Source organism: Watersipora subatra, chromosome 3 (assembly GCF_963576615.1).
Source record: "Watersipora subatra chromosome 3, tzWatSuba1.1, whole genome shotgun sequence".
In the NCBI taxonomy this organism is placed as follows: domain Eukaryota; kingdom Metazoa; phylum Bryozoa; class Gymnolaemata; order Cheilostomatida; family Watersiporidae; genus Watersipora; species Watersipora subatra.
The window spans coordinates 66,928,388-66,955,242 of NC_088710.1; the positions used below are offsets into that span (position 1 = coordinate 66,928,388).

Here is a 26,855-nt window from a genome sequence, read left to right on the forward strand (position 1 = left end):
AATTGAATGCAGATTTTTAAAAATAGCATTTTACTCTACGTAAGACCAGAGTTAAACTGAACCTTGGCTTTTTAACACAAACATATCTAGCTGAAATTATAAAAGGGTATACAGTACCTGTAGTACCTGTACACTGATATGCTATGCCACTTTGCCTTGATAATTTTTCAAACGATTGTAAAAGATTGAAGTTGTTTTTAGCCAGTCATTTGATCTAGCCTTTCTTAATGAATGTTTACTCTCAGAAGTGTGAACATCTATAAATATTACTAGCCCATTCTATATATATCAGCACACCTTCTAGAGAGTAACTATTATATAATTTCAGTCAGCCGCAGTGCTTGACAGCTTTAATCTGAATAAATGCTAAAATTCTGTCACCATAAACTTTTGTTTTTTATTCCATATTTATATAAACTTAAAAAACACAAAGCGAAGACAACTCTTTTTAGCATTCAAAAATGCTATTTTATTTCAATAGTTTGGATGCTAAATAGTATAGTAGCAAAAGCACTCCATTACAATATATCAGGAGTTGTTGCCAAAGTGTGGCACCGAGGCAGAATTACCAAATATGCATGTATTCTAACGCTTTAGAATTCAATAAAAGTGTAGTAATATACAAATATTGTATATATGTATAATATAAATTGCATGTGTAACATGTATAAAGTTATCATTATGCATAAATGTATTGTATAAAATAATATATTGTTTCAATCAATGACAGCAAACAGAGAAATGAAAAAACACTACAAAAATATGAACATTTGTAAGCTGATCTGTGTTCAAAAAGGTTACATAACTCCCAAGTACATTCCACACCGGTATAAAGCATAAACAATGGCGCGCTGTAAACAGTATTCCATTATAAATACAAAGATGACTTTCCTTTTTTGTTGAAAACTATACCAAAACTGAATAGATATCCTCATGATACCGGCCCTCCTTGGTCAGCTGCCCAAATGAGTCTATCCCGTCAACTGCTGCTAGCGATGTTCGATTGATAGCCGCGAGAATTTTCTTGATAGCTTCCGTGACTCCAACAGCCATTTTTATGTCTCCACAAACATAAACATGAGCTTTCCTTTTCACCAACAAGTCATAGACGAGATCAGAGTGCTCAAGCATCTTATCTTGAACATACGTCTGTGTTAAAACAAAACAGGGTGTAACTCATTCTGCATTTACTGAGTACTTATGGGGAATAAAAAAGTAAGATACAGGAAATGAGCAGCTCAAGTACATGTATTACATCAACAACATCCTAAACAGTGATGTCTACTAATGAAAAGCGATAAAGAAATAAATGAGTTAGTAATAGAGATAAATAGTAGTAAAGATATATCACTGAGCTCTTCAACTTTCATGACAAGCTAGCATTTTCAGAATGGTTTTGGTGATTGACAGATGTAAACTTTTGTGGTTCAAACAGTAATTTTATTAAAGTAATTTGTTACCGATTCTTAAAGAATGCTGTTACTCTATATATCTAAGTTGTCACAGCTCGCAGCACATGCAGATCTTTTAAGTAGTTCTAGGTAAATATCTCTGTAAATCATTCCAGGGTCATGCTTGTCACAGCATACTTTAAATTTATAGTTTTCAAACACATGGATTCCCGAAAGCTTGACATTACAACTAAACATATATTTATATGAATATAAGGCTATATAATATATAATATAATACAATATAATATAATCTTTACTATAATAAGAGCTGTGTCTGTCTGTCTGTCTGTCCAAAGCCATGCTAAGAGAGTTAGGAAAAAAGATTGCATCGTACAGGGATCGAACCCAGATATTCGGATTCAAGTGTGATACCTGCGATATTCTGCATCACTTGATCACCTTTCCACATCTAAGAACAATTGCACACACACTTATTACGCATAGCAATATCTCACCATGCTCGGGACTGCTAGCGTATCAGTATAGTATAACACTATATAAAATACTATTCCATGATACAACAAATTATAAAACATTATAATGTAACATAAAATAACATAATAAAATCTAAAATAATATAATACAATATGTGAGAGTTATAAAACTAAGCTCTGCTATGTATGAACTGCACTGCTATTACTAGTGTATGAGCTCCACAACTGCTAGCATCCCATTTTAGGGCATTATCATATGGATAAGCTTTTTAAGGCGGAAAAACTTTGTAAATTTATAGTCATATTGCAATGGTTTATTATTTCACTACTTCTTCTGCAAGCTGACTGGTGTTTAGTTGAAATTACCTTTTATGAAACATGTTGAGACAACTCCTACCTTAATGATGTGTTTTTCCCTCGAAAAGGCTGTATAGCGAGCTTCAATTGTACCTTTAGTTACAGCATCGTTAAGTTCTTTGCGATGAAGAAGAGACAGCCGGTTTTTGGTGCCTTGGAATAGGTACATTTGACCTGAAATGATACATGTGCATCAATTGAACAGACATGTTTAGCCGTTTGGCTACATATCTGGCAGTCGTTTATCACGAAAGCTTGTGTCTTGAACTATATATGTATGTGTGCATTCATGCTAGGTGTATGATAAGTAGCTATAGGGTTATAGACATAAATTGCGATAAGATTTCATACCTATGACAACATAGACTTATCATATTTATGACAACATAGACTTATCATATTTATGACAACATAGACTGATCATATTTATGACAGTATAGACTTATCATATTTATGACAGCATAGACTTATCATATTTATGACAGCATAGACTTATCATATTTATGACAACATAGACTTATCATATTTATGACAACATAGTCTTATCATATTTATGACAACATAAACTTTTCCAATACAGTAAAAACTCTACTTATGAAAGATTACATATGAAATTTTTTAGTTACCAAAAGTGTTTTGGTAAAAATTTGACTTCGACTTATGAACAGCCTTTCATATTTTGCTTCGTTTGTTTTGTATCTTGGCCCGTTTGCATTTCGTTTCAGTTTCATATGCTAGTAAAAATCAATAAATGACCAGTGGTTTGTTTTCCTTTGTTGTATAATTTGGCGCTATCCTATAATGCATACAGGGTAAGACAACTTTTGTTCTTAGCAGTTCATATTGTGTTTTTTGAATGATGATTTAGTTTTTACTATCTTTATTTATTTAAACATGATCTATTATTTAATTTATTAAAGTATTTATTCTTAGCAAAACGATACCACGATAACAATACAACACCTACCTCTGACCGTCATTCTCCTACTTCCAGCGATCTTTGCATAGCCTGTCTAGAAGGCCAAACCAAATATTACTATTATTTGTTATTTCTCTTTTCTTTCTTTTTTCCAGGTGCACTTTTTCTAATTATTATGTAGTAATGTACTTTTATCATGTACATGTATGTGTTACAGGTTTTAACCATTTCATGTATTTATAATTTATACAAACGTTATGCCCAAGTTTTGTGGGGACGGATTAGGGTATTTATTTGGTGAAATGAAATTTTACTTATGAAACCTTTTTTTATAAAACGACTTATTTCCGAAACGAAGAAACGAATTAATTTCGTAAGTAGAGGTTCAACTGTACTTATGAAACGTGGATTCAGAAGAGAGATGCCTGATGACTCACTCACCTCAGGTTGTAACACGAACAAGGAAAATAAGTTATGGGTAAATGAAATACAATCCCTCCCAAGAAAGTGACAAAAACTTTACCTGTGTTTCCATTCTTTGCTGCCATCTTATGCTGCCAAAAGCTTCTGAATGGTGCCAAGCCACTGCCAGCTCCGATCATGATGATATCTTGAGAAACTGGGTCAGGTAGATGAAAACTAGCACACCTGCAAGTAGTATATAGTTTAGAAAATAGTACATTTCTATTGCATAACAAATGACAGGAACATGCAACAGGTTTTTCAAACAAGAAACTGTAGCATGCATGTCAACGTTATGGTACTAAAGGCCTGGCTACAAACACTGACCACTTCAACACCAACACATGGTGTGGATATTTGCATTGGCTACAGATGCTGACGCTACTGAATGATGCCTCTGCTGACATATAGATGATTAATGCGAGCGAATTTATAAAATAAAAATCAGCAGATCTGATCTCTTCATGCTGCTATGCTGAGCAACATTTTACATTTTCTGCAATTGCTGCGATCCTGTTTTTGTTTAGGGTCCCATTTCTTACCTCCTAACAAAGGCATTGACTGTCCCACCCACAGCTATATCTTTCAACCAGTTGGAGCAGAGGCCAAACCTCTCTTTCTGTTTTGAGGCTGTAAAATGAACACTCATGTAAATAAACGGTTTCCATGTACCTCTATTTTGCCAATAGGTATTGATCATTGATCAATGTAGTCTCAAGAGCTACTAGGGGTCAAGGATATTCTAGCCAGCCAATAAAAATCTGTGTTATAACAGAACAGTGTGTAACACATCAACTAATGCTATGTTTCTGCTGCATACAGTGACAGGGTGGATAACACTGATCTCTTCAACTAATAGGCAACAATAACACTAGGAATCATGTGCAAACATGTCTAACATGACTAGCGCATAATGATTGGTTAGACTCAAACATACATTTTAAGATGTTGCAGGTAACAAATTTTTTCGTATAAAATCGATAATAGCATAGGAGCTAGCTAATGGGACATCATAGCTGACCAATCGAGCCCCACAACTGACCAATTGGTCATCACAGCTGGCCATAATTTGCAAATTCTCAATCAATGCTTTTTAAAATCCTTAGAGATCCATTGCAGCGTTCCTTATTTCTGAATAAATTTCATCAGCTGTTTGTGTCCAAACCAACAATATTTTGCACATTCCACCTGCTGTCTGTATAACAACCTATATAACAATGTTTCACCTGTATTTAATTACTATTAATGTAGTATTTATATATAAACACATGCCTGGAGGTTACGCAGGTGAAACACCTTCAATTGCTGGAACAAAAAGCTCACTAACATTCCATCTGTCATACTACTATTACATGACAATCTTTTACACTAGATCTACTAAATTTGAAAAACTAATTGTCCAGCGTGTTTGTTTTTATCTTTTTCTTGTTCTTGATACCTAGGGTCGACCTCTTATAGCTACTATATAAATAGACTGGAACAAACCTGGTCCAACTGTGTACTTCAGTACAGAGACGGTGAGATGCACATGCCCGGAGTGGAGGAGTGGAGAGTTGCTGATGCTGTAGAACCTCGGCTGAAGAAAAGGCAGTTCGGTGAAGAGGAAACTTGCTGGAATTCGAAGGCTAGGAAACTCGGTCACTAGGTCAGCCCAAGTCGGACACATCTCCACCCACTGGTTATACTCATTAGAGTTCTGTAATGATATTGAAGGCGTGTTATCTTTATTCTTTGGTTCTTTTCTCTTTTTGAGTTAAATCGGTTTTCAGAAAATGTGGGTATCTTATACAACCATTACTAGGAAAATGAGTTGTCAATTCTGGACAACCTTTCCTACTCACCATAGACATAACAAGCAACTTCATTTTATCCTTTTCATCGCACTGACATACAAGCAAGAGATTCTCTAAATCAGAGGGCTTAGGCCTGGACTCTATGTCAAGGTAGTAGGTAAGAGCTCCACTCAGACTAGTTGCTGGCAGCTTCGACAGCAATCCTTCGACGGCGTGGCTGTTGCCAGTCTCTAATAATAATTACACAGACATTGTGATAATGCACACATGCTGCATGTACTGTACATGATGTATATAGTCCGTGAGGAGTGAAATTGTAGTCTTTGAATCATTATGCACAGTTTCATAAAGCTGACAGGAGAATGGTGAACAGCAGCACGCTCATTACAAGTATGCATCAGACATGCTTGACAAGTAGAGCCTTTCGACACCCCTCACAGGTCTTAAGAATAACAAGCAAAGTAAGACCAACATATTTTTAAGAATTCTAAAGCCATATTCAAACCTGAGCAAGCTCACAGTGGTGTTCAAAAGTAATATCTTTGAATTTAAAGAGATATCCATTGTCTTTGTAAATTTAACCGGTTAGTTTTGAGTTATGCCTAGCAAAGGTATATATTTCTAAAAAACTTAAACTGTTTAGAATCTAAATATTTTGTTCAAAGTTGCTTAGATGCTTTCCAACTCACATTCCAGCTTGCAATGTCACAAAATATCAATTATAAGTTTTGCCAGTGCAAACCAACTTTAATTCAATGTAATCAAATACAAATGTATTATAACAAACACTACACAACTTATTAAAAATTGATAAAAAATACTGCCTGAACACTAAAACACCCGTGTAACAATATTGGTGGCCTTGAAAAAAGCCTTTGAGGTATTAAACTAATCAAAATCACAGACTGCAGAGAATTTTTGCCACTTAATGCATTCCATTCAGCATTTAATTATGTTTTTCCATAACAGAACAAAGGCAAAAATATTCGTTTTCCAATGATTTATAGTTTGCTCTAGCTTGTGGCTGACAAAGGAAAAATGATTGGTAATGAACCTCGAACTTTGCTCAAAACTGCAGACAATTCATTATTTTTGAACATCCCTTCATATGCCATGAAAACTAAATGATCCCATACCTCTTTTAACAGAGACTGGTGTGCTAGGAGTCATGCCATTGTCGAAAAAACTGCTCTGGCACAGCCTCTTAACCATATCAGGTGAGTTGGTGGGAAAGACAGCGAGATGATCTCCAGGGCTATAAGTGAGACCTTGGTGCTTCAGAGACACCAGTATTGTGTTATCACTAAAAATTGAGACAGTCAACACTTTTATATACGATTTGCTAACTCAAGCTTTTTATGTTTGTATAAAGGTGTGAATTGTGGCAACAGGAAGCTCAGGATACTCCCCATCGGTGTTTGTTTATTTGAAACATTTCACTCACTAACAACAAACACTTAGCAGAAACTGTCACATTGCTCTCCTGGCGTATGCTGTCTGGTGTTTCTAAAAGTTGTGAGCAAAATTTCAGTCTGTTGAAAAGATTATAAACAATCTTTGAAAGTTAAAGTAAACATTTAAAAACGCATAATGCAAAAACTTGACTGAGCAGCAAAACAAAAACTTGCCATGTACATACAACTCTTAACACACGCGTGATAGCTTTACCTTTATATAGCTTACGTTCATAGGGTGTCAGACGAGGAACGATAACCTACCTCGAGCCTTCCGAGACAAGAGATGTAACTGAGGCTGCACTGCATACAGCCACGTCTTTCTTGTGGATTCTCTTCAGACCTGAACAGACAACCACTCAGAATTTATCACTCAAAAATTCTTCAATTGATAGTAATTTACTATTTGGTAGCAAGCTCCATCAGAGCCGTGAGATGGATTAAAACACGCTAATGGTTTTTTGTTAAATTTTTGTTGACAAACCTACCTTCTTCCGCAGGAAGTTCTCCACCACTAGGTTGAAGCTTGTAGTTGCACACATCATTATCTATTGAGATGCCAGAGCTTAGAGGTCGTTTTGATTTCACATTAAAGTGCTGGCATGTTTTCTGGTCAAATATAAGAAATGTCTATTTCAACACAACAGCTGAACAGGTAAATAAGGTGAACAGCTGAACAGGTAAATAAGGTGAATAGCTGAACAGGTAAATAAGGTGAATAGCTGAACAGGTAAATAAGGTAAACAGCTGAACAGGTAAATAAGGTAAACAGCTGAACAGGTAAATAAGGTGAATAGCTGAACAGGTAAATAAGGTGAATAGCTGAACAGGTAAATAAGGTGAATAGCTGAACAGGTAAATAAGGTGAATAGCTGAACAGGTAAATAGCTGAACAAGTAAATAAGGTAAACAGCTGAACAGGTAAATAAGGTAAACAGCTGAACAAGTAAATAAGGTAAACAGCTGAACAGGTAAATAAGGTAAACAGCTGAACAGGTAAATAAGGTAAACAGCTGAACAGGTAAATAAGGTAAACAGCTGAACAGGTAAATAAGGTAAACAGCTGAACAGGTAAATAAGGTAAACAGCTGAACAGGTAAATAAGGTAAATAGCTGAACAGGTAAATAAGGTAAACAGCTTAACAGGTAAATAAGGTGAATAGCTGAACAGGTAAATAAAGTAAACAGCTGAACAGGTAAATAAGGTAAATAGCTGAACAGGTAAATAAGGTGAATAGCTGAACAGGTAAATAAGGTAAACAGCTGAACAGGTAAATAAGGTAAATAGCTGAACAGGTAAATAAGGTAAATAGCTGAACAGGTAAATAAGGTAAACAGCTTAACAGGTAAATAAGGTGAATAGCTGAACAGGTAAATAAAGTAAACAGCTGAACAGGTAAATAAGGTAAACAGCTGAACAGGCAGGTTTCACCTGCTGGCATACCTTAAGAGCATAAGAGACATTATCATTAATAAATCTAAAGTCGTTGTCATATTCTCTAATCCTTTCATAGACGTGCTGCTGAATCTTACTAAATATGCGCCATCAATCTAGTATATAAAAAAATGTAAAAATTGCTTATACGAGGGAAGATAACTCTCAAAAGGGTATTTTTCCAAATTATTTTTCGTTTTTGCTGTTCTGAATACTGTACTTTGAAATTTAAAGAGGGAGCATCACTTTTTGACTGCCTTTTAAAGCTGGCATGAAAGCTGCAGACAAATATTAGCTGACCTCGGGCTTCGCTACGCTTAAATCAAAACTAATTTTCTTGGAGAACAAATGCCAAAGCTTAACAAAATTTTGAATTTGCATCATCCAAACAACATGTTTTCAAATTGTGCAGTTTTAAGAAACCACATAAGCGCTACTTAAATTTGCTAGCAATTATATAAAATAAGCAGCTTTATTGATACAATCATGTTATTATACATGACAATATCTCACCGGTGCACTCGACAGTCAGCATACTAATATAATATAGCGCAATATACTATACATTATTGCATTATACTTTATTATACCATCCTAGTATGATACAATAAATTATAAAACATTATAACTAAACATATATTTATATGAATATAATATTATATAATATAATATAATCTTTACTATAATAAGAGCAGCGTCTGTCTGTCTGTCCAAAGCCATGCTAAGAGAGTTAAGAAAAAAGATTGCATCGTACAGGGATCAAACCCAGATATTCGGATTCAATTGTGATACCTGCGATATTCGACGTCACTCGATCACCTTTCCACATCTAAGAACAACTGCACACATACTTATTACGCATAGCAATATCTCACCGTGCTCGGGACTGCTAGCGTACCAGTATAGTATAACACTATATAATATACTATAGTATGATACAACAAATTATAAAACATTATAATGTAAAATAAGATAATAAAATCTAAAATAATATAATACAATATGTGAGAGTTATAAAATTAAGCTCTGCTATGTATGAACTGCACTACTACTACTAGTGTATGAGCTCTAGAACTGTTAGCGTCCCATTTTAGGACTCTATCATATGAATAAGTTTTTTAAGGCAGAAACGTATTGTAAATCTATAGTCATATTGCAATGGTGCAAATGCAATGGTTATATAACCTAAGACTTCCTTAGGTTATATAACCAACCATTTGCTTGCCACTAACAACATACTGAACACTTTGTTTTGTAGCTAAAAACACTCACTGCTGTTGGATCTGAAGGAATAATACTCGGCTAAGCTCTCGCCAATGGAGGTAAAGAAATGCAGCAAACTACCACGTGTGTCTCCGCTACGCTATGTGTCTCTGCTTGATTTCTTGCTTTTACATTAACATTTACATGACAAAGTTGGGTTGCTTGTACAAGGATGGCAAAATAAATACTTTTTAGTGCCACTAGTTGAGTATGCGCGAATTGAAAAGTGACCAAAACTTGAAAACGATTCTACTTTAACAAGTTCTGTTTTGAGGAGAACATTACAAATCTTTGAAAAATCCATAGTGCAATTACAAATTGTTGAAGCGGAAGAGTGCAACTCATCGGCAGCAAGCAATTCCGAACCCATTCAAAGCCAGAGTTTCCAGAGGAAACAAAGTTTTCGATTCAAAGTTTGCGCTAGCTCCAAAATTGAAGGTTGTCCGCTGTTCAACTAAACCCTAGCTAAATGCACTTTCTGGAATGAATAATTGGTGAACACTGCAAGGCAAAAACTCACTTCATATGCCTTGAGACTCCAGTCCTTGAATGCTTGCTCTTGATTTTTCTGCTCGTCCCCAGTGCCAAGTTCTAGCAACCGTTTTACTCCAACTTTAGCCAGGAAGCTGTCAATTCTTTTGGAAAAAGAGCAAAAATCTGGGTAGGCACTTGATCCAAGCCCAAACACAGCATACCTGTAAAAAAGCATCATACAAGTGGAAGACATACACCGGAGTGCTTGCTTCAACCTGTAAAGCAGTTGAGCACAAGTACTTGAGTGGTGCTTGCTCAGATCTGAGTGCCAGTTTATTGGCAACAGGATCATTACTAGTGGTTGAGAAGAGTTGTGGAATTAGACAGCTGACCAGTGTCTAAATTATAAACAGCAAGCAAAGCATTAGTAGCAGCAAAACCAATGAGAGCTGTCAGTCTGATGAAATCGTATATCATGCGTGCTGTGGCAAGTATTGGCATGGTTAGAATGGCGAGATTAGTACTAGAAAGGTGAGCATGGCAAAGCGATTACTCTCAGATTACAGGAGTGAGCCAAGTTCTGGCAAGGTTAGAATGATGAGTTAAATACTAGTATGGTTAGAATTGTGAGCCAAGTACTAATCAGGTTAGAATAGTGAGTTTAGTACTAGTATGGTTAGAATTGTGAGCCAAGTACTAATCAGGTTAGAATAGTGAGTCTATTACTAGTAAGGTTAGAGTAGTGAGTCTAGTACTAGTAAGGTTAGAGTAGTGAGTCTAGTACTAGTAAGGTTAGAATAGTGAGTCAAGTACTAGTAAGGTTAGAATATTGAGTCTAGTACTAGTAAGGTTAGAATAGTGAGTTTAGTACTAGTAAGGTTAGAATAGTGAGTTTAGTACTAGTAAGGTTAGAATAGTGAGTCTAGTACTAGTAAGGTTAGAATATTGAGTCTAGTACTAGTAAGGTTAGAATAGTGAGTTTAGTACTAGTAAGGTTAGAATAGTGAGTCTAGTACTAGTAAGGTTAGAATAGTGAGTCTAGTACTAGTAAGGTTAGAATAGTGAGTCAAGTACTAGTAAGGTTAGAATAGTGAGTTTAGTACTAGTAAGGTTAGAATAGTGAGTTTAGTACTAGTAAGGTTAGAATAGTGAGTTTAGTACTAGTAAGGTTAGAATAGTGAGTCTAGTACTAGTAAGGTTAGAATAGTGAGTCTAGTACTAGTAAGGTTAGAATAGTGAGTCTAGTACTAGTAAGGTTAGAATAGTGAGTCTAGTACTAGTAAGGTTAGAATAGTGAGTCTAGTACTAGTAAGGTTAGAATAGTGAGTCAAGTACTAGTAAGGTTAGAATAGTGAGTCTAGTACTAGTAAGGTCAGAATAGTGAGTTTAGTACTAGTAAGGTTAGAATAGTGAGTCTAGTACTAGTAAGGTTAGAATAGTGAGTCTAGTACTAGTAAGGTTAGAATAGTGAGTTTAGTACTAGTAAGGTTAGAATAGTGAGTTTAGTACTAGTAAGGTTAGAATAGTGAGTCTAGTACTAGTAAGGTTAGAATAGTGAGTCTAGTACTAGTAAGGTTAGAATAGTGAGTTTAGTACTAGTAAGGTTAGAATAGTGAGTTTAGTACTAGTAAGGTTAGAATAGTGAGTTTAGTACTAGTAAGGTTAGAATAGTGAGTTTAGTACTAGTAAGGTTAGAATAGTGAGTTTAGTACTAGTAAGGTTAGAATAGTGAGTCTAGTACTAGTAAGGTTAGAATAGTGAGTCTAGTACTAGTAAGGTTAGAATAGTGAGTCTAGTACTAGTAAGGTTAGAATAGTGAGTTTAGTACTAGTAAGGTTAGAATAGTGAGTTTAGTACTAGTAAGGTTAGAATAGTGAGTTTAGTACTAGTAAGGTTAGAATAGTGAGTTTAGTACTAGTAAGGTTAGAATAGTGAGTCTAGTACTAGTAAGGTTAGAATAGTGAGTTTAGTACTAGTAAGGTTAGAATAGTGAGTTTAGTACTAGTAAGGTTAGAATAGTGAGTTTAGTACTAGTAAGGTTAGAGTAGTGAGCCAAGTACTAGTAAGGTTAGAATAGTGAGTCAAGTACTAGTAAGGTTAAAATGGTGAGTCAAATATTAACAAGGATTAAAAGCATGAGTATAAAAAACGGAGTTGAGATGTTCCACAATTTGATGGAGATCAGTACAAAAGGTCTCTGAGGCAGCAGCATTGAGGAAGCAGTTTTGTGCATAGAAAGCAAGACGAATACCACAAGCATTTATGAGAAGATCTTGTGATAAAATTGTGTCTTGAGTTGAAAGGTGCGGTACAAGTCAGAGAGCTAGAAGGTAAATGGTTAAGAAAATGCCGAGAACTGGAATGAAGAAGCAACAAGCAAGTTAAACTTCTTTGTTGGAAAAGTAGTAAAAACGTCAAATGAAGGAGTTTGTTATTATATTAAAAGTTCTTTGACTGTCGAAGGACATGACAAGTTGAGAAGGAGAAGTAGAAACTATGTACATGCTTAATATAAAGAGAGTAGCAAAGCTCGCAGTATGCTGTCTACCTGTTCATCGACTGTTGGACCTCTTCTTCACTGTCAATACAAAAGTTTCTCAATTTGTTACTGCAAAATCTAAACAATCAAAACCAAATGTTTGGTCTACTCACCTGAATCGATACAAATGTTTCATCAAAGTGTGAAAAAGCAAAGAGCAGAACGACACCAACCTTGGAACAACAGACCGTGTGGAAGGGTTCCTTCTCTTAGCAAGATCCATCAAGAATTTTTCAAAGTCCTGAAACACGGCGTTAGAAATTCAAATGTCAAAGCGAAAAATACTGTATACAAAAAATTAAGAAGTAAGTGAAGCTGACTATCACACAAACGGCTCGTAATAGTTACCTTTCCATTTTCAGGAGCTTCTCCGTTACCAAATGTACTCGTCACGACGAAAAGAAGCGACTCTACCCACAGTCGGTTAGCATCATACTTGTCCATGCAGAACAGCTAGGTAACAGAAAAAAACTGTGTTAAAAGATGACTTCAACTGCTTTATATTCCTGGTATCTGCATAGAAGCCTAAGAGAAGATAGACTGTACCAATTGGTATGAGCAACGGAATACTGACTGTTATATAAATGGATGAACCGGAGAAAACGCTGAGAGAGTAAAAAGTAGATGTTATACGCAGGAGTAGTGAGACGGAATGGAAAAGACAAGGCCTGGGAGAGGAGTTGGAGATAGATGTTATATACGAGAGTAGAGACATGGAGTGATAACAAGAAAATAAAACAAACTAGCTTCTTAGCGTTAGGATTTCTTTAGAGATCAAGAGTCAATAAGCATAGAGTGTCATGTACCTCGGGAGAAAGACACAAAATGAGCTAACACAACTGTTTAAAAGACAAAGGTTGCATTTCAGTCAATTGTTGCTGTGAATCATCTGGATGGCTAACACTTATCATTATCAACGATAGTCTGGCAGCGCACTCCAAATGGATGAGTGGCACTCATGTTCCTTACAGCGAGTTTTTAGGAACAGTGGTAGTTTTTTAGATTTAGAAGTCGCAGGAAGCGCTGTATAAGGTACCGCATTACTGTTAGTACTAATGTGTCAGAGGAAGTACTGTATAAGGTACCTCATTACTGTTAGTACTGAGGTGTCAGAGGAAGTGCTGTATAAGGTACCTCATTGTTGTTAGTACTGAGGTGTCAGAGGAAGTACTGTATAAGGTACCTCATTGTTGTTAGTACTGAGGTGTCAGAGGAAGTACTGTATAAGGTACCTCATTACTGTTAGTACTAAGGTGTCAGAGGAAGTACTGTATAAGGTACCTCATTACTGTTAGTACTAAGGTGTCAGAGGAAGTACTGTATAAGGTACCTCAACATTGAACTCTTGATCCAAAAGTCTCTGTAACTTGAGCGCAAACCTCTCTGATTTTCCGGTTTCAGTTGCATAGATTATTGTGCAATGTTTTCTTTGTTTGCGTGCAGTGTTCATTAACTTGTAGCACACCACCATTGCCCTGCAAAGAAAAGTGCTTCAAATTTAACATTATCTGCTGAAAATACTCATATTACTCGTAAAGATGGAGTACCTAAACTGTCAAATTACCATCAAAAGGTATTGTATTATAACTAACCTGGCTACACTTCTTAGGGTCAATTTTTCTCTCCTGATATTGCCTTTTCTCATGGCACCCTTCCAATTGAAGCCCACCCATGGCTTCGGCTGAAAGCAAAGTCAAAGATGAATTTATTATTTACAGAAGATACTTTCTAGAAGAGTGGTGACAGATGGCTCTGAAGAGAGTTGACATAAGAAGGGAAACTTTATACACACCTGGTACTCATAGCTTGGTTTGAGCTTGTAGTTGATCATCTCCTGATGAAAAACAGGTGTAAGGGATCCTCCAAGTGGTGGATTGATCCATACCCAATCAGCAGGACAGCCCCCTCTCAGAATCTGTTCACTCTCCATGTGGTGCATGAAGGTTTCAGCAGCCGTATGGTGGTCAGTGATGGTTACATTCATTGCCTGCAAAACAAATTAATTCTTTTTGAGCGACCTTCCAGAGTCCCAAGGAGGCAATACTTTAGAAAATTGCTGAAAACATTGCTTTGAACTGACAAAGATGAGGTACAAAGTAGATTGGTATATTTAGAATGATCCAACTTGAAACACTGTTCAGAAAATATTGGTTGCATTAAAAATTTGGTTTTAAAAGTTCAATCCAATTGCTCTAAAAAGTAGCCATAGCATCACAAAGCAATAAATATGGCAGACAGTATGCAGACATGTGAGACTGAGTTATCTATTCTTGCTACCAACCCTGACAGATCATTTACGTGACCGCTACAGTTATTACTTCGAAGTGTTGTGGGCCTCATGACAAATATCGCAGTTTTACATTTTTACCAAGATCGATCTTTCACAAGATCGATTAAATTTTAGTATAAACAGTGGCTAGCATTTTATAAAAATATTATTTAGTGCAATTCAATGGTATAGCTGCCGTGTTTATTTAATACTGTTATTTTAGATATTGGGACATACAGCTATTGAAGCATAACAATATGGCAGCTATTTTTAATTATGGCTCCATGTAAAGTTGTTTCTCATAAACTTTTGAAAACATTACCAATTAATCATTACCTGGAAGCTGCTGACAACCGCCAAGTTAAACTCTATAGCAGCCAAATCTTTCCAGAACACAGCAGGCTTGCTTGTGTCTAGACCCATGCTCTCAGCTATTTCCTGCAACATCCACATAACCATCGGATTGTTATACATGGCAAATCACCAAAAAAACCGTAACACGAAGCAATTGTGACAGAGAGGATATGATTAAAGCCTAAAAAGTTAAGCATGCAAAAATGGAACGGTGGGAGGGTTTTCACGTACAGGAAGGAGATTGTAGCGACTCTCGTCACACAGATCTCTCACTATCTCAGTAGACATGTACCAGCCATTGAAGGAAGTGGCTGGGTGCACTTGACCTCCACAATCCATACTCATGAAGCTGACAGCAGGTACAGCGAACCATTTTAGCTCGAGTTCCTTCACTTTGGGGTATCTGTTAAACAAGCAAAGATCATGCTGAAACTGCCCAAGTGCCTGGCTACAGCTTTTCTTTATGTTTACCATTGCCTGATCTAGCGGAGAGCCAGGTGGGTATTATTTTAGAAAAGCTGTTAGGACAAGGTTATGAGACAGGCCCTTAATCAGGAAAGAGGAGCTGTTGTAAGACCCTTTATATTCTTATGTCTTTAGGGAAATGTAGCAGCTCTTTTCCTCTATGCTGCCTGCTTGACTGACAGCATGTACAGTCAAACATCCACATTAACATTGTTTCGACTCTAAAAGGGTTCAATTAATCTTTTAATTTATCGCTCAATTAGATGTTTGACAGTATAAAATTCTTTTGTTCCTTCGTATGTTAAATCCGTTCATATGTCGCATCAGATATTCCATTCAGAGCACACTGCATTCGTTGAATTCATTTCACAGCCTCAAAACCTTTGAGATCTTTTCAATAAATTTTGTGAATAATTAATTACATAGCTTGAAAACAAATGAATTATGTACAATTTTGTAGTAGAATACGTGTAACAATTACGCTCTAGATAAATAAAAAAATAATAATCAGTAACTAAAGAATTTTATGTACACTAATACGCTGGTAGTCTAGTGTGACATGAAAGATTGTCATGTGTAATAACTGTACGTACAATTATTCTGATAAGTTATTGAACAGCCGGTTGGTACAAGTGGTAGAGTGTCTATCAACCAAGCAGAAAGTCATGAGTTTGAACCTCGTTGAAAGCAATTTTTTATCCTGACGCTCTAAGTACGGCTTTGAACAGACGGATGGACACAGATCTTATTATAGTAAATATTTTACTATAATAAGGACACGCAGACCTAGTCTAGGCTTGGCAATGTGTAGTTTTGGAGCTAGGGCTAGTGTAAGAGATACACGGAGGAGTTTATTCTAACTTTGTCTAGCTGTCTTGATGTCTGGCTGACTCCAGACATCAAGACATCCGACTGCCTGTCAGGCTGTCAGGAATTTATACCCCTACACAAACATGCTCTCTTATCTTCAACAATACCCCTGCAAGACCTTTACAGCTCCTTTACAAGTAGAACCTACACCATCTAAATCAAACCCTGAGCCTTTCAACACTTCTCTACCACTACATCCAATAGCTCTCAATCACGACACCAATTTAGCTCTACTCCTCATTATAGGTTGTCTATTACCACCTTTACTAAAATAACTCCTACTCTCAACTGCACTCTCAATACTCAGATTTATTTCCTCTTCAAATATCCCCTTTACCTACCTGAGCCCTCAAAGAGTTTACACTAATTTGTCTTATATACAGATTTTTAAATTTCATGCATTTTTAAAGTTTTAAAATTTTTTACCAGCCTTGACACTAACTCGCACTATAAATGCTTTAACAAATTGGAACATTGTATGCTGAAAGGTACTTTGGGTAAAGAATAATTAGATATCAAATAATGCTGTATGTTGGCAGCGTAGACAGCGGTGGGATTGTATTCTGTAATGTAATACCTGGGGTGGCTGATGGGTACCTCCAGTACGAGAGATTCTGGAATCTCATAGAACTCAGGGTTGTTGTCTCCATACTGCAGAACAATTGGCAGCACTTGGAACCTACAACAGATAATAATGGGTCAGCTGACATAGTAGCCACAGGACTCAGAGGAGGGAAATGGTTTACCGCTCTTCAGGCAGGTAGATGTGTATTAGCAATGCAAATACTCTGGAGCCAAAGTTGGCTAAAGAAAAAAAACATATAAAAATTGTACACAAATGTTTCACATTATGATTTTTATATAATTTCTCTAAAAATAGTGTAAACTTTCACATGAGTATCAGTCATCACTAAGTCAGTAAATCCTTTACTAGCAGCTTGTAAAAAATCATTAAACAATAAAATGTAACATTCATTTGATTGAATACAGTTGTCAGCTAACAACTATTCTGTGTACCACCATGTTTCCACCGTCTATTACCATCCAAAGAATTGAGATAACAATTAATTTCTTTTATCCAGAAAAAACCCAAAGTTTGTTAAGACATTAGGATTAGACTCTTATTATACATTGAGATAATTTAACTAAAAAATATCTTATTTCAATAATATATTAATACATTACACATTTTATTCAAGTAATATATATGTTTCGATAATATACACCATACATTATTGAAATATATATTATAGAATATGTTAATATGTATAATAATTATCCATGATGTTATTTAGATTTACATGTAGGTTCCGGAAGATCAACTTTTACGTTATGAGAACATCAAAAAATTATTTTTAGATTTATTCTCTTGAGCAAAATCTGTTTACAAACCGCTCTTTTTAAATATAAGAATGTTGCTGTTCATAACATAACACAAATGGAATATATAGGCAGGAGTTCAATTGTAATTCTCTGACACTAGTCTGCTAGCAACAACTGATTGTATATAAATATACACAATATATCTTCATATAACAGAAAATATAAAGATATATAAATACAATATACCTACATATACCAAAAGGTTTGCAAAAGTATATCTACATATAAAAAAAACATATATAGGGCCTACCTGTTATATGTAAACATATAAATATGATATATCTACATATAGCAAAAGATTTATAAGATATTTAAATATGATATATTTACACATAATAAAAGGTTTGTAAGATATGTAAATACAATATACTGTAAAACATCTATTTGACGCCATGCCGCTGTATTTTTCAACCATTCTCCTTCAGTGGTGTTTTATTAGAGGTGGCATTCAAATAGAGGTTTTATGTTACCTGCTTGCAGAACGTCATATTACATCTCATAAACTCAATTTTTGTGCAGGTAAAATAGCTAGAGTAAAATGTTAACCTGCTGATTTTAGGCTTCCACCCAAGTTGTAGGCATATCTTGGTCAAGTCTACTTGTGTAGGGTCACCAACAATTACACCTGGAGAAACCTCAAATCCTGCATAACTGATGAACTGCGTATTCCAAATACGACATATTTCTCCAGACTGCATACTTGGAAAAACAGAAATTGCTGACCTAGAAATGGATAAATAGGTCAAAATAGAGTCTAGTCAAAAGTGATAACTTCAATGAAGCCTTCCTGCATAACCAACTAGTAGTATAGCGCCTACATACAAATAGTTTAACGAAAATGTTTATACTTCGACTAACTGCATGCCATGCTTAAGGCCGTGTAATAAAATACATAAGACACTCATTGAGTTCAACAAGCAGATGAGCATACGTAAAGTCTTCCATTTACCATGAATTTATCATGTGACCAAAATTAAGAGAGTGTTTATTTAATCTGTGAAGATATTGACAAGTAACGCAGAGGAGTTGTTTCTCATATTTATAAATAGCCAACAATCACACCTCTAGCTTTTAGACTACAAAACTGACTCCGATTTATTCCACATTTTGTAAAGAAATAATTACATATCTGCAAAATATGGGGTCAAGGGTCAAGCAGAAACTATTCATGCCTAAAACCACTGCACAGTTTTTAGTTTTTTTTGTATTTCTGTTTCATGGTCTGATTTGCCTTAAACGGCATTGACCAGTATTGACCAGTATTGACCAGTAAAAATAAAGTAAATATTTATTTACTTTCAGCCTGGAAGTGAACAAAGCAAACACTTTACCCTCTTTTAATGTGACCACTCTAAAATAATATTGTTTCGACAAAACCACTTCTATTTCATTCATCACTTTAGATTATTACAGTCAAGTTACTATTGCAGCTGGAGAGTGAGCGTGACCTACTGGTCTAGACTGCTTGGCCTGCATACACCAGGTTGGGGTTCGTTCTCAAAAAGGGTCACTCGTGACAACAGAAATGACATCCAGCCCCAAATTGCTCTATGCAACTGGGCATGTCTCCAGTCGTTGAGAATTCCTTGCCATTGGCACAGATCCAGCCAAGATCATATAGCCATTGTATATACTACAGTGCTTGCCAAAAAACACACACACAGCCTCACGTGAAAAAAACACCTCAAAACAAGCTCACACAGCCTAAGCTTAGTGCTAGCAGAAGCTAGCTTAATGCTAGCAGAAGCTAGCTTATTGCTAGCTTATTGATTATTGCTAGCCTCTGCTAGCAATGAACTAAGCAGACATCATACTTGGTCTGCGAGGGAATGCTCAAACAATTACAGCTGGTAAGATACATATACGCGTTGCAACAGGATTTTTACTACAATGGTAGTTTTACTGTATATATAACTCATCATCATCATTTTATTAAATTCTTGTGAACAGTATTCAAGAGTTCCTACTGTCCAATTGAATATTCACCTAAGGACATTGTAATCAAGGTTATAAACTTACTTCTAGTATCAAACGGATGTGTCATCAAGGCTGTTCCTTTTTATAGGAATCTTTATGTCCTTTTAAAACATTTGTTTTAAGAGATATCAGAAGGAACTGTTAAATTCATCAGCAAGAATATCATCTATTTATATTATGTAATAACTAGTACAGCATCCAAGCATTACTTCAACACCCAACCTACATTTATAGTAGCAGTTTTTAAAGACTAGTAGATTTAAAGATGAACTCAAACAAAATATTAGTTGATTTTAATCAGAAACTATCGGTATTTTTCCATTATTTGTGATTGTTTTTGGTGTTTGGGGTTGTCTTAATGTCAGGATGTTTCAAGATTAAAATCAATGAAAATTGATCGCGGTTAAAACGCTCAGATCAAATGAAAGTGTGATTATGAAGTCTATAATTGTGTGATGTTTCTAGTAGCAAAGAGACCGATAAAATAGCGATGCGTAACGCTGCTACTTGATGCAATAATCAATATCAACTATCCTAATGATTGCAACTAATGACATCATTTTGCATAAATCTTTATCTTGAGCATTTTAATCGCAATGAAGTTACGTTGATTTTAATTTGAAAATATTCTGGCAGTCAAATCATCTCCAGCATCTAAAACAATCGCAAATGATAGAAAAATACCGATACTATCTGATAAAATCTACTAAAATCTTGTGTACATTCAACTTTAAATGTATTATTGAGTGATCAAACTTATAGTGACATCAACCTTTATAAGTAGACAGTGTTTATCTTTTTCCCTCTCTTTCAACTTTACTGACCAAAAGGTATGCATTGAAAAATAATTATGAAAGAAAAAGATTTTAGAATAAAAACAAACCTGATGTTTCCACCATTTGTGCCGTACTCCATGTGCTTACAAATCATGTCAAACATCTCCTGGGTAGAGCGGAGACCTCTTCCATCATACAGCTGTTGTGTTTGAAACAAAAAATTTAAATTGAAGACACTACATTAAAACTAGACATTTAAATTCCAAATTTTTTTGCTTGTGATTTATTGAAAAGTTGTCAAGAGCCGCAGAAAGATTTATGGGAAGGTTACAGAGCGTTTTAATTAGCCAGAATATAACATTGAAAAGTGAAATTACAATGGATACTCGGATGTGTTCTTGATGCTCGTTTTCTTGACAATGAGATGTGATAAGAGGTGACTAAAATGAAAAGAAACGCTTACCTTAAGTTTTGACCATTGAATCCTTCCAATACATCGAGAGGCGTTCCGCCACGCTGTCTTACATGCAAACTCCAGTTCCTCAGGCTTCATATCGTAACTTCCAAATTTTTTGATGGAAGACTTTACTTCCTGTAGTCTGGCTTTCTGCTCTGCATCACTATGAAAAAAATATGCACTGAGTCTGCCTGTACCATTACATGACAGTCTGCCTGTCTATTAATAAGAGTTATCTATTAGAAGACGACCAGAAATGATGATTTGCAGAGAAAGACGACAGGTATTAGGAATTCACTTGATTAATGCATACGTACTTTGAACCCTAGTTTTGTATATGCAAGCAGGTCTCCTGATTCTGGCAGTCAGATCAGAAAGTCAGGGTTTAATTCAACTAATCATCAACAAAATTATTTTTCGTTAGACCTAAACTGTACTAGCAAATTTCCCTTCGACTGTGAAAGCACTTAGGATAGCACAACTCCTTTTGAACTCAATATCATTTTGAAGTTTTTCCTTAATTGTTCTCTACGCTTGTAGAAAACAATTAAAGAAACAGAAATCAAATAGAGTGAAAAGCTGTTTTTCACACTTTTTCAAAGATGTGATGATTTAGAGGTAACTGAAGAAACACTGAAGAAACATAATAGAAGCAGTAAACTGAGTCTGATAGAGTCTGATAGAGTCTGATAGAGTTTGATAGAGTCTGATAGAGTGTGTATATTTGTTATGAATAGAAAAACAAATAGTTTTACTCTAAAGCTCTTGTTGCTGAGGAGAAGGTTTTCAGTTTTGTCTGTCTCTGAGCCTTCATTACCAAGAACTTCAATCAGAGTGTCAACACAAAATAATGTCTTGTCAGCAGCCATTTTTCATTTCCTGGTTTGTGTGAAATATCCTCACATTTTGGCGATATCCCGAGAATTCTTACCCCAACTGACCTAACACTTCAGAGTTATACTGAAAACATAATTATTATACACAGTGGCTAAAATTTTCTATATAATATTTTTTATATTATTATAAAATTTTCTAAGCCTCTCAAATTGAAAGTCGCAGAAAAGATAACTCCAAGCTACAAAGCTGAATTTTCTCGAGTTTAAGTCTGATGAGAAAACAGCGCCATGAATTACCTCAGGCTACATTCTGGACTAATGGTTTCAGGCTTGGCTTCAACGTGTTGATTATGTGTTATGGAGGAAGCAGACAGTAAAAACAGACAAGAATACTTTGCTACTTTCTGGCCTAATGGATCAGCCTCGAGGCTTCAACGCAAGATTTCAGTTGACAGGCATCAGCATGTGTATCATTCCACCATCAAACAACCGAACTGACTTACTTGAAAGGCAGAGGCAGGTGAGTGTCGACTAGAATAGAACCTGTTTACCTTACGCATACTTCTCTACTCTTATAGCAGTGTGACACAACCTGCCTGAATAGTCACCTGATCATGCCATTACACAAGTGGCATGAGTACCCGCTAATTACCAAAAATTTCCTTTTAAAGCAAACAAGGTTGAATAGAAAACACTACCCATAATAAAACACTTATCAAATGGAGTTTTCAAGGAAGATCTTGAAAACACAGCAACTTTAGATGCTGATACTGGAAACAATGAAGATATGGCGCTAGGACTTGAGATATTCAAGATTTAGTTGGTACTAAACTGTTGGGAAAATATTAATTTCTTGGGACTTGGGCTAAACATTCATAATAAAAAATAAATATAAAGAGTTACTTCCTCTTTGAAAAAATTTTCCTTCGAAATATGTGACAATTTTTAAGCGATTCACAAAGAATTAGATGACGTCCACAAACGAGAATAAAAGGTCTGCCAAAGTCTTACAACTTTGAAAGGTTTTTAGGCAGCTGTCAGAGAACACAAGTCGGAAGACTGTAAAACTATACTAGTAAAAATAAATAGATTGTAGTGGCTCCAGTATGTGTTCAATTAGACTAGTTGATATTTTTACCTGGCCTCACAACTTGCATAATACTGTCTGTAGAAATCTTCCATTTCCTCCATGTTGACAGTACAGCTGGCCCGAAATGGACACACTTCCTGTTTGGGTTGCATTAAAGCTCCTTGGCATACCGTAGCCTTGCATGGATACCCACCCTAATAATTATAGACAAAGTATATTTGTTTTGTAATTCTTATTTTATAAGAAGGTAAACCTTAATGGATAATGCCTAGATCTTTGGCCCATTGCCAAAACGTGCCTAGGCAATTGACAGCCACAAGAGTTTGGACTCAAATTAGGGAGTATGCACCTAGCCAAGGCCTACGAGGAGAGTTCCACGAGCTTACTTATTTAAAATGTGACTACATATATTATATCATGTTATATTAAACTCTACTATAATAGATATAATATATTGTATATATTATTCCAAGTTCAAATCCGCTTTGTGCTGGATTGGAACTTGGAACCTCCAGTTCGGCGAACAGGCATTTATATATATATATATATATATATAAATGCCTGTTCGCCGAACTGGAGGTTCCAAGTTCAAATCCAGCACAAAGCAGATTTTTCATTCCTAAAACTTTATTGCTATGGCTGGACACATGGACAAATAAACGAACATACAGACAAAATATTAATATTGAGATTTATATATTTAGATATATTGTATAAATCTAAATTAGGTATATTATATTAGGTTAAATTAAATTGTATTATATGATATTGTAAGAGAAATACGCGATAAATAGTTGTCGCATTAAGGTTTCTAGGTAAAAAGTTTTGTCTCCTAGTCTAGCTTTGTTACAACCACATTGGTCAAAGTTAATGTCACATCTTAAGAGTATTAAATTACACTGAAGTTAATATTTCGTATCGCACTCTGCATGCATATCAAGTGCAACAAATAATTGTAGTATTACTAATAGCACTTTAGCAATACTTCAAGTTGAATTAAGCAAAAATAGAAGCATTGGTTATTTTACACACAATATGGTCACTGTTCATGTGACTGGTCATGTGAATGTAGAAGTAACTTTGCTGAATAGCTAATGACAAAAACTGTGTTTTGCATTACCTCTGCCAAACTGTCAGTTTTTGAGGATCTACATGTAATCGTTTGCTTATTTTAATGGACATATATTGCTTTGGTAGCTCGTGATTCATTCCGTGACTCATTAGAGATATAATCAAAAACAGTGTTTTAAAAGTCTGGGATTAAAGATGAACTTACACAAAAGTTTTAGTAGATTTTATCAGAAAGAATCGGTATTTTTCTATCATTAGCGATTGTTTTTGATGTTGGAAGTGGTCTGACTGACAGGATATTTCAAGACTAAAATTGACTGGCTTTGATTGTGGTTAAAATGTTCAGAAGAAACGGACGTGCCAAATGACGTCACTAGTTGTTATCGTTGTGGCAGTTTATATTGGCTATTGAGTTCAAGTTACAACGTTACGCCGTTGCTATTCTGTTGGCCTCTTTACAATAGACATCATAATCACACCTTCGCTTATCAAGTTTTGTCGATTTCAATCTTGAAACTTCCTGGCAGTCAGACAACATCAAACATAAAAACAATCACAAACGATAGAAAAATACTGTTACTTTTGGATAAAATCTACTAAAATTTTGTGTAAGTTTATCTTTAAACAATATATAAATAAAGAACAATCATTTTACTAGTCCCACGACCAAACACGAGCAAAGCGATTGTTTGGGAGATTGATGATAAATGCACATGTGCACACAACTCCCGAAAAATTATTCATTAACGGCGTGACCAAACCCTTGTACCGAAATCTCTTTAACAAATTTAACCAATTTTGTGTAGAGTTGTTCAAGTATAATAATGATACAAAACACATATAAACCTATTCAAATATGTTACCAAGTCTTTGAAAGGTTACCGCAATATCCTAAAACTAACCCATCTGATCGGATGATACATAAATCGACAGATTAAGTCGGCCTAAAATCGAAATAAAAACTTGAGAAAGCCTTTTTTAATCAACATTAAAACCGGCCAATGAAACGCCAATAAGGCCATGCGACAGATAGTATAACCATTAAGTCATCCAAACTTCACAAGAAAAACGTGCACATTTCACCAGTCTATGAAATTGTTCAATTGCCGAAGATGTCTGTAATTAACTCATAAGTACTGAAAAGTGATCGTTTCTTTTTTGCCGATTTTATTATTCAAATTAATTATTTAATTTTATAAAAAAAATTATTATAATATTTAATTATAAGAATAATCATTAGAATTTACAACATCGAAGTATATAATGATTGCATTGTCTAATAGTCGAAGGTTTCTTTAATTAACGTAGACCGTTTGAGGCATAGACCGATTTACAGGTACGAAAATGTGGTACACAGTTTATCAGCTTATGTTTTTTGTCCAATTACCGAAGGTTTCATTAAATTATCTAGAACATTAGCCAGATTTCTTTACATCTTATCTACAAGCTAGGGCCGAACTACAACGCCCCTTTGTGACAAGAATATTTCATTATTTTACTCCAGTTTGCAGAAAACTTCCAGACGCGTTAATGCTAATGCTTGCTTTCTGTTACATATCGCTGTCAAAACCATTCTACATTCACCACAACCAACTTTCCAACACAACTTTCAAACTTTGTATATTACACGGCAGCTTGCCATTTTACTTTTAATATTGCATTTCAGAGATATAATAAACATATTTCATTATTGCTGTTGTTAGTTAAATTTGGTACAGTAGGTTAGGCCTACAGCTTGAATTAATATTTATTTAACTGTTGTAAACATAGGTTTGAGATAGTAGGAGATTAGGTCTGATTTTTATACAACCTTTTGTTCTGCATATTTGACCTTATGAATTTCATTTCAAAACAACTTGACAACTACCATGGACATACAACCTCCCAGAACACCACGTCGTCGCAGTGGCCGTCCACGTGTCTCCCAATTATTATGGAGGAGGAGAAATAGAAGGTCCTCAGAGCAACCGTCAACATCAAATGCTAATGTTCAACAACACGCTACTCAAAATAATAACAACAACTCATCTGATTCAGAGAATTCTTTAGTAGATGTTGTAGGCGAAGCCTACAACAGTAGATGTTGTAGGCGAAGCCTACAACATCTAACTAAAGAATTCTACTTTTGTGGAATTCTGACCTTTTGTAACTACTTTTTCAACAACTAGCAGTACCCTTCCTTTTTTCCATAATCACTTTGGTGGTGGGCTGTATGACAGAGGCGTTTCTAGTTATGATCGTTTTGTACTCTACTCCCTTTTAGTAAAATCACTTGAAAGAGGGAATAATGATAGTAAAGATAGAGCTAGTGTCAGCCAATCTCTTGCATGTTACTGCTGCTCAGATATGTTTTCGCACCGAAATTGGCTTACAGACTTTTTAACAGACTTTTGTATGATCTCTATTTATATTAGTATATTTTGCTATTTTTAAATATTTAATGATTAAACAAGTCAATTGTGAATAGCTGAGATAAGTATTTATTAAAAAATAATGACGTTTTTGGTTGTTTTCTGATCACTATCTCACTCATGCGAAACTGCGGATCTCATTCAGAGATCATATAGCATTCGCGAAAAGGATTTCCCAAAGTTTTCCATGGCGTTACGGTGGTTTTGACTGAGTGAGATAGTGATCAGAAAACAACCAAAAACGTCATTATTTTTCAATAAATACTTATCTCAGCTATTCACAATTGACTTATTTAATCATTAAATATTTAA

The 26,855-nt window shown here is 35.3% G+C and overlaps 1 protein-coding gene across 1 annotated transcript in view; it reads right to left on the reverse strand.

Annotated features, from left to right (window-relative positions):
• Window positions 1-509: 509 nt before the first annotated feature.
• Window positions 510-26,855, reverse strand: part of LOC137391720 (nitric oxide synthase, inducible-like) — a 30,396-nt gene continuing 4,050 nt past the window's right edge. The window contains exons 2-23 of the mRNA XM_068078251.1: window positions 23,110-23,255; window positions 21,142-21,298; window positions 20,786-20,877; window positions 18,472-18,648; window positions 17,120-17,221; window positions 15,439-15,610; window positions 15,190-15,291; window positions 14,377-14,571; window positions 14,177-14,265; window positions 13,915-14,059; window positions 12,933-13,037; window positions 12,758-12,825; window positions 10,092-10,266; window positions 7,362-7,482; window positions 7,138-7,216; window positions 6,556-6,722; window positions 5,468-5,649; window positions 5,112-5,322; window positions 4,169-4,256; window positions 3,688-3,812; window positions 2,286-2,419; window positions 510-1,149 (exon numbers count right to left, since the gene is read on the reverse strand). Coding sequence (XP_067934352.1) covers window positions 907-1,149; window positions 2,286-2,419; window positions 3,688-3,812; window positions 4,169-4,256; window positions 5,112-5,322; window positions 5,468-5,649; window positions 6,556-6,722; window positions 7,138-7,216; window positions 7,362-7,482; window positions 10,092-10,266; window positions 12,758-12,825; window positions 12,933-13,037; window positions 13,915-14,059; window positions 14,177-14,265; window positions 14,377-14,571; window positions 15,190-15,291; window positions 15,439-15,610; window positions 17,120-17,221; window positions 18,472-18,648; window positions 20,786-20,877; window positions 21,142-21,298; window positions 23,110-23,213 — 3,033 coding nt within the window. The 5' untranslated portion in view covers window positions 23,214-23,255 and the 3' untranslated portion in view covers window positions 510-906. The remainder of the gene's footprint in view (window positions 1,150-2,285; window positions 2,420-3,687; window positions 3,813-4,168; window positions 4,257-5,111; window positions 5,323-5,467; window positions 5,650-6,555; window positions 6,723-7,137; window positions 7,217-7,361; window positions 7,483-10,091; window positions 10,267-12,757; window positions 12,826-12,932; window positions 13,038-13,914; window positions 14,060-14,176; window positions 14,266-14,376; window positions 14,572-15,189; window positions 15,292-15,438; window positions 15,611-17,119; window positions 17,222-18,471; window positions 18,649-20,785; window positions 20,878-21,141; window positions 21,299-23,109; window positions 23,256-26,855) is intronic.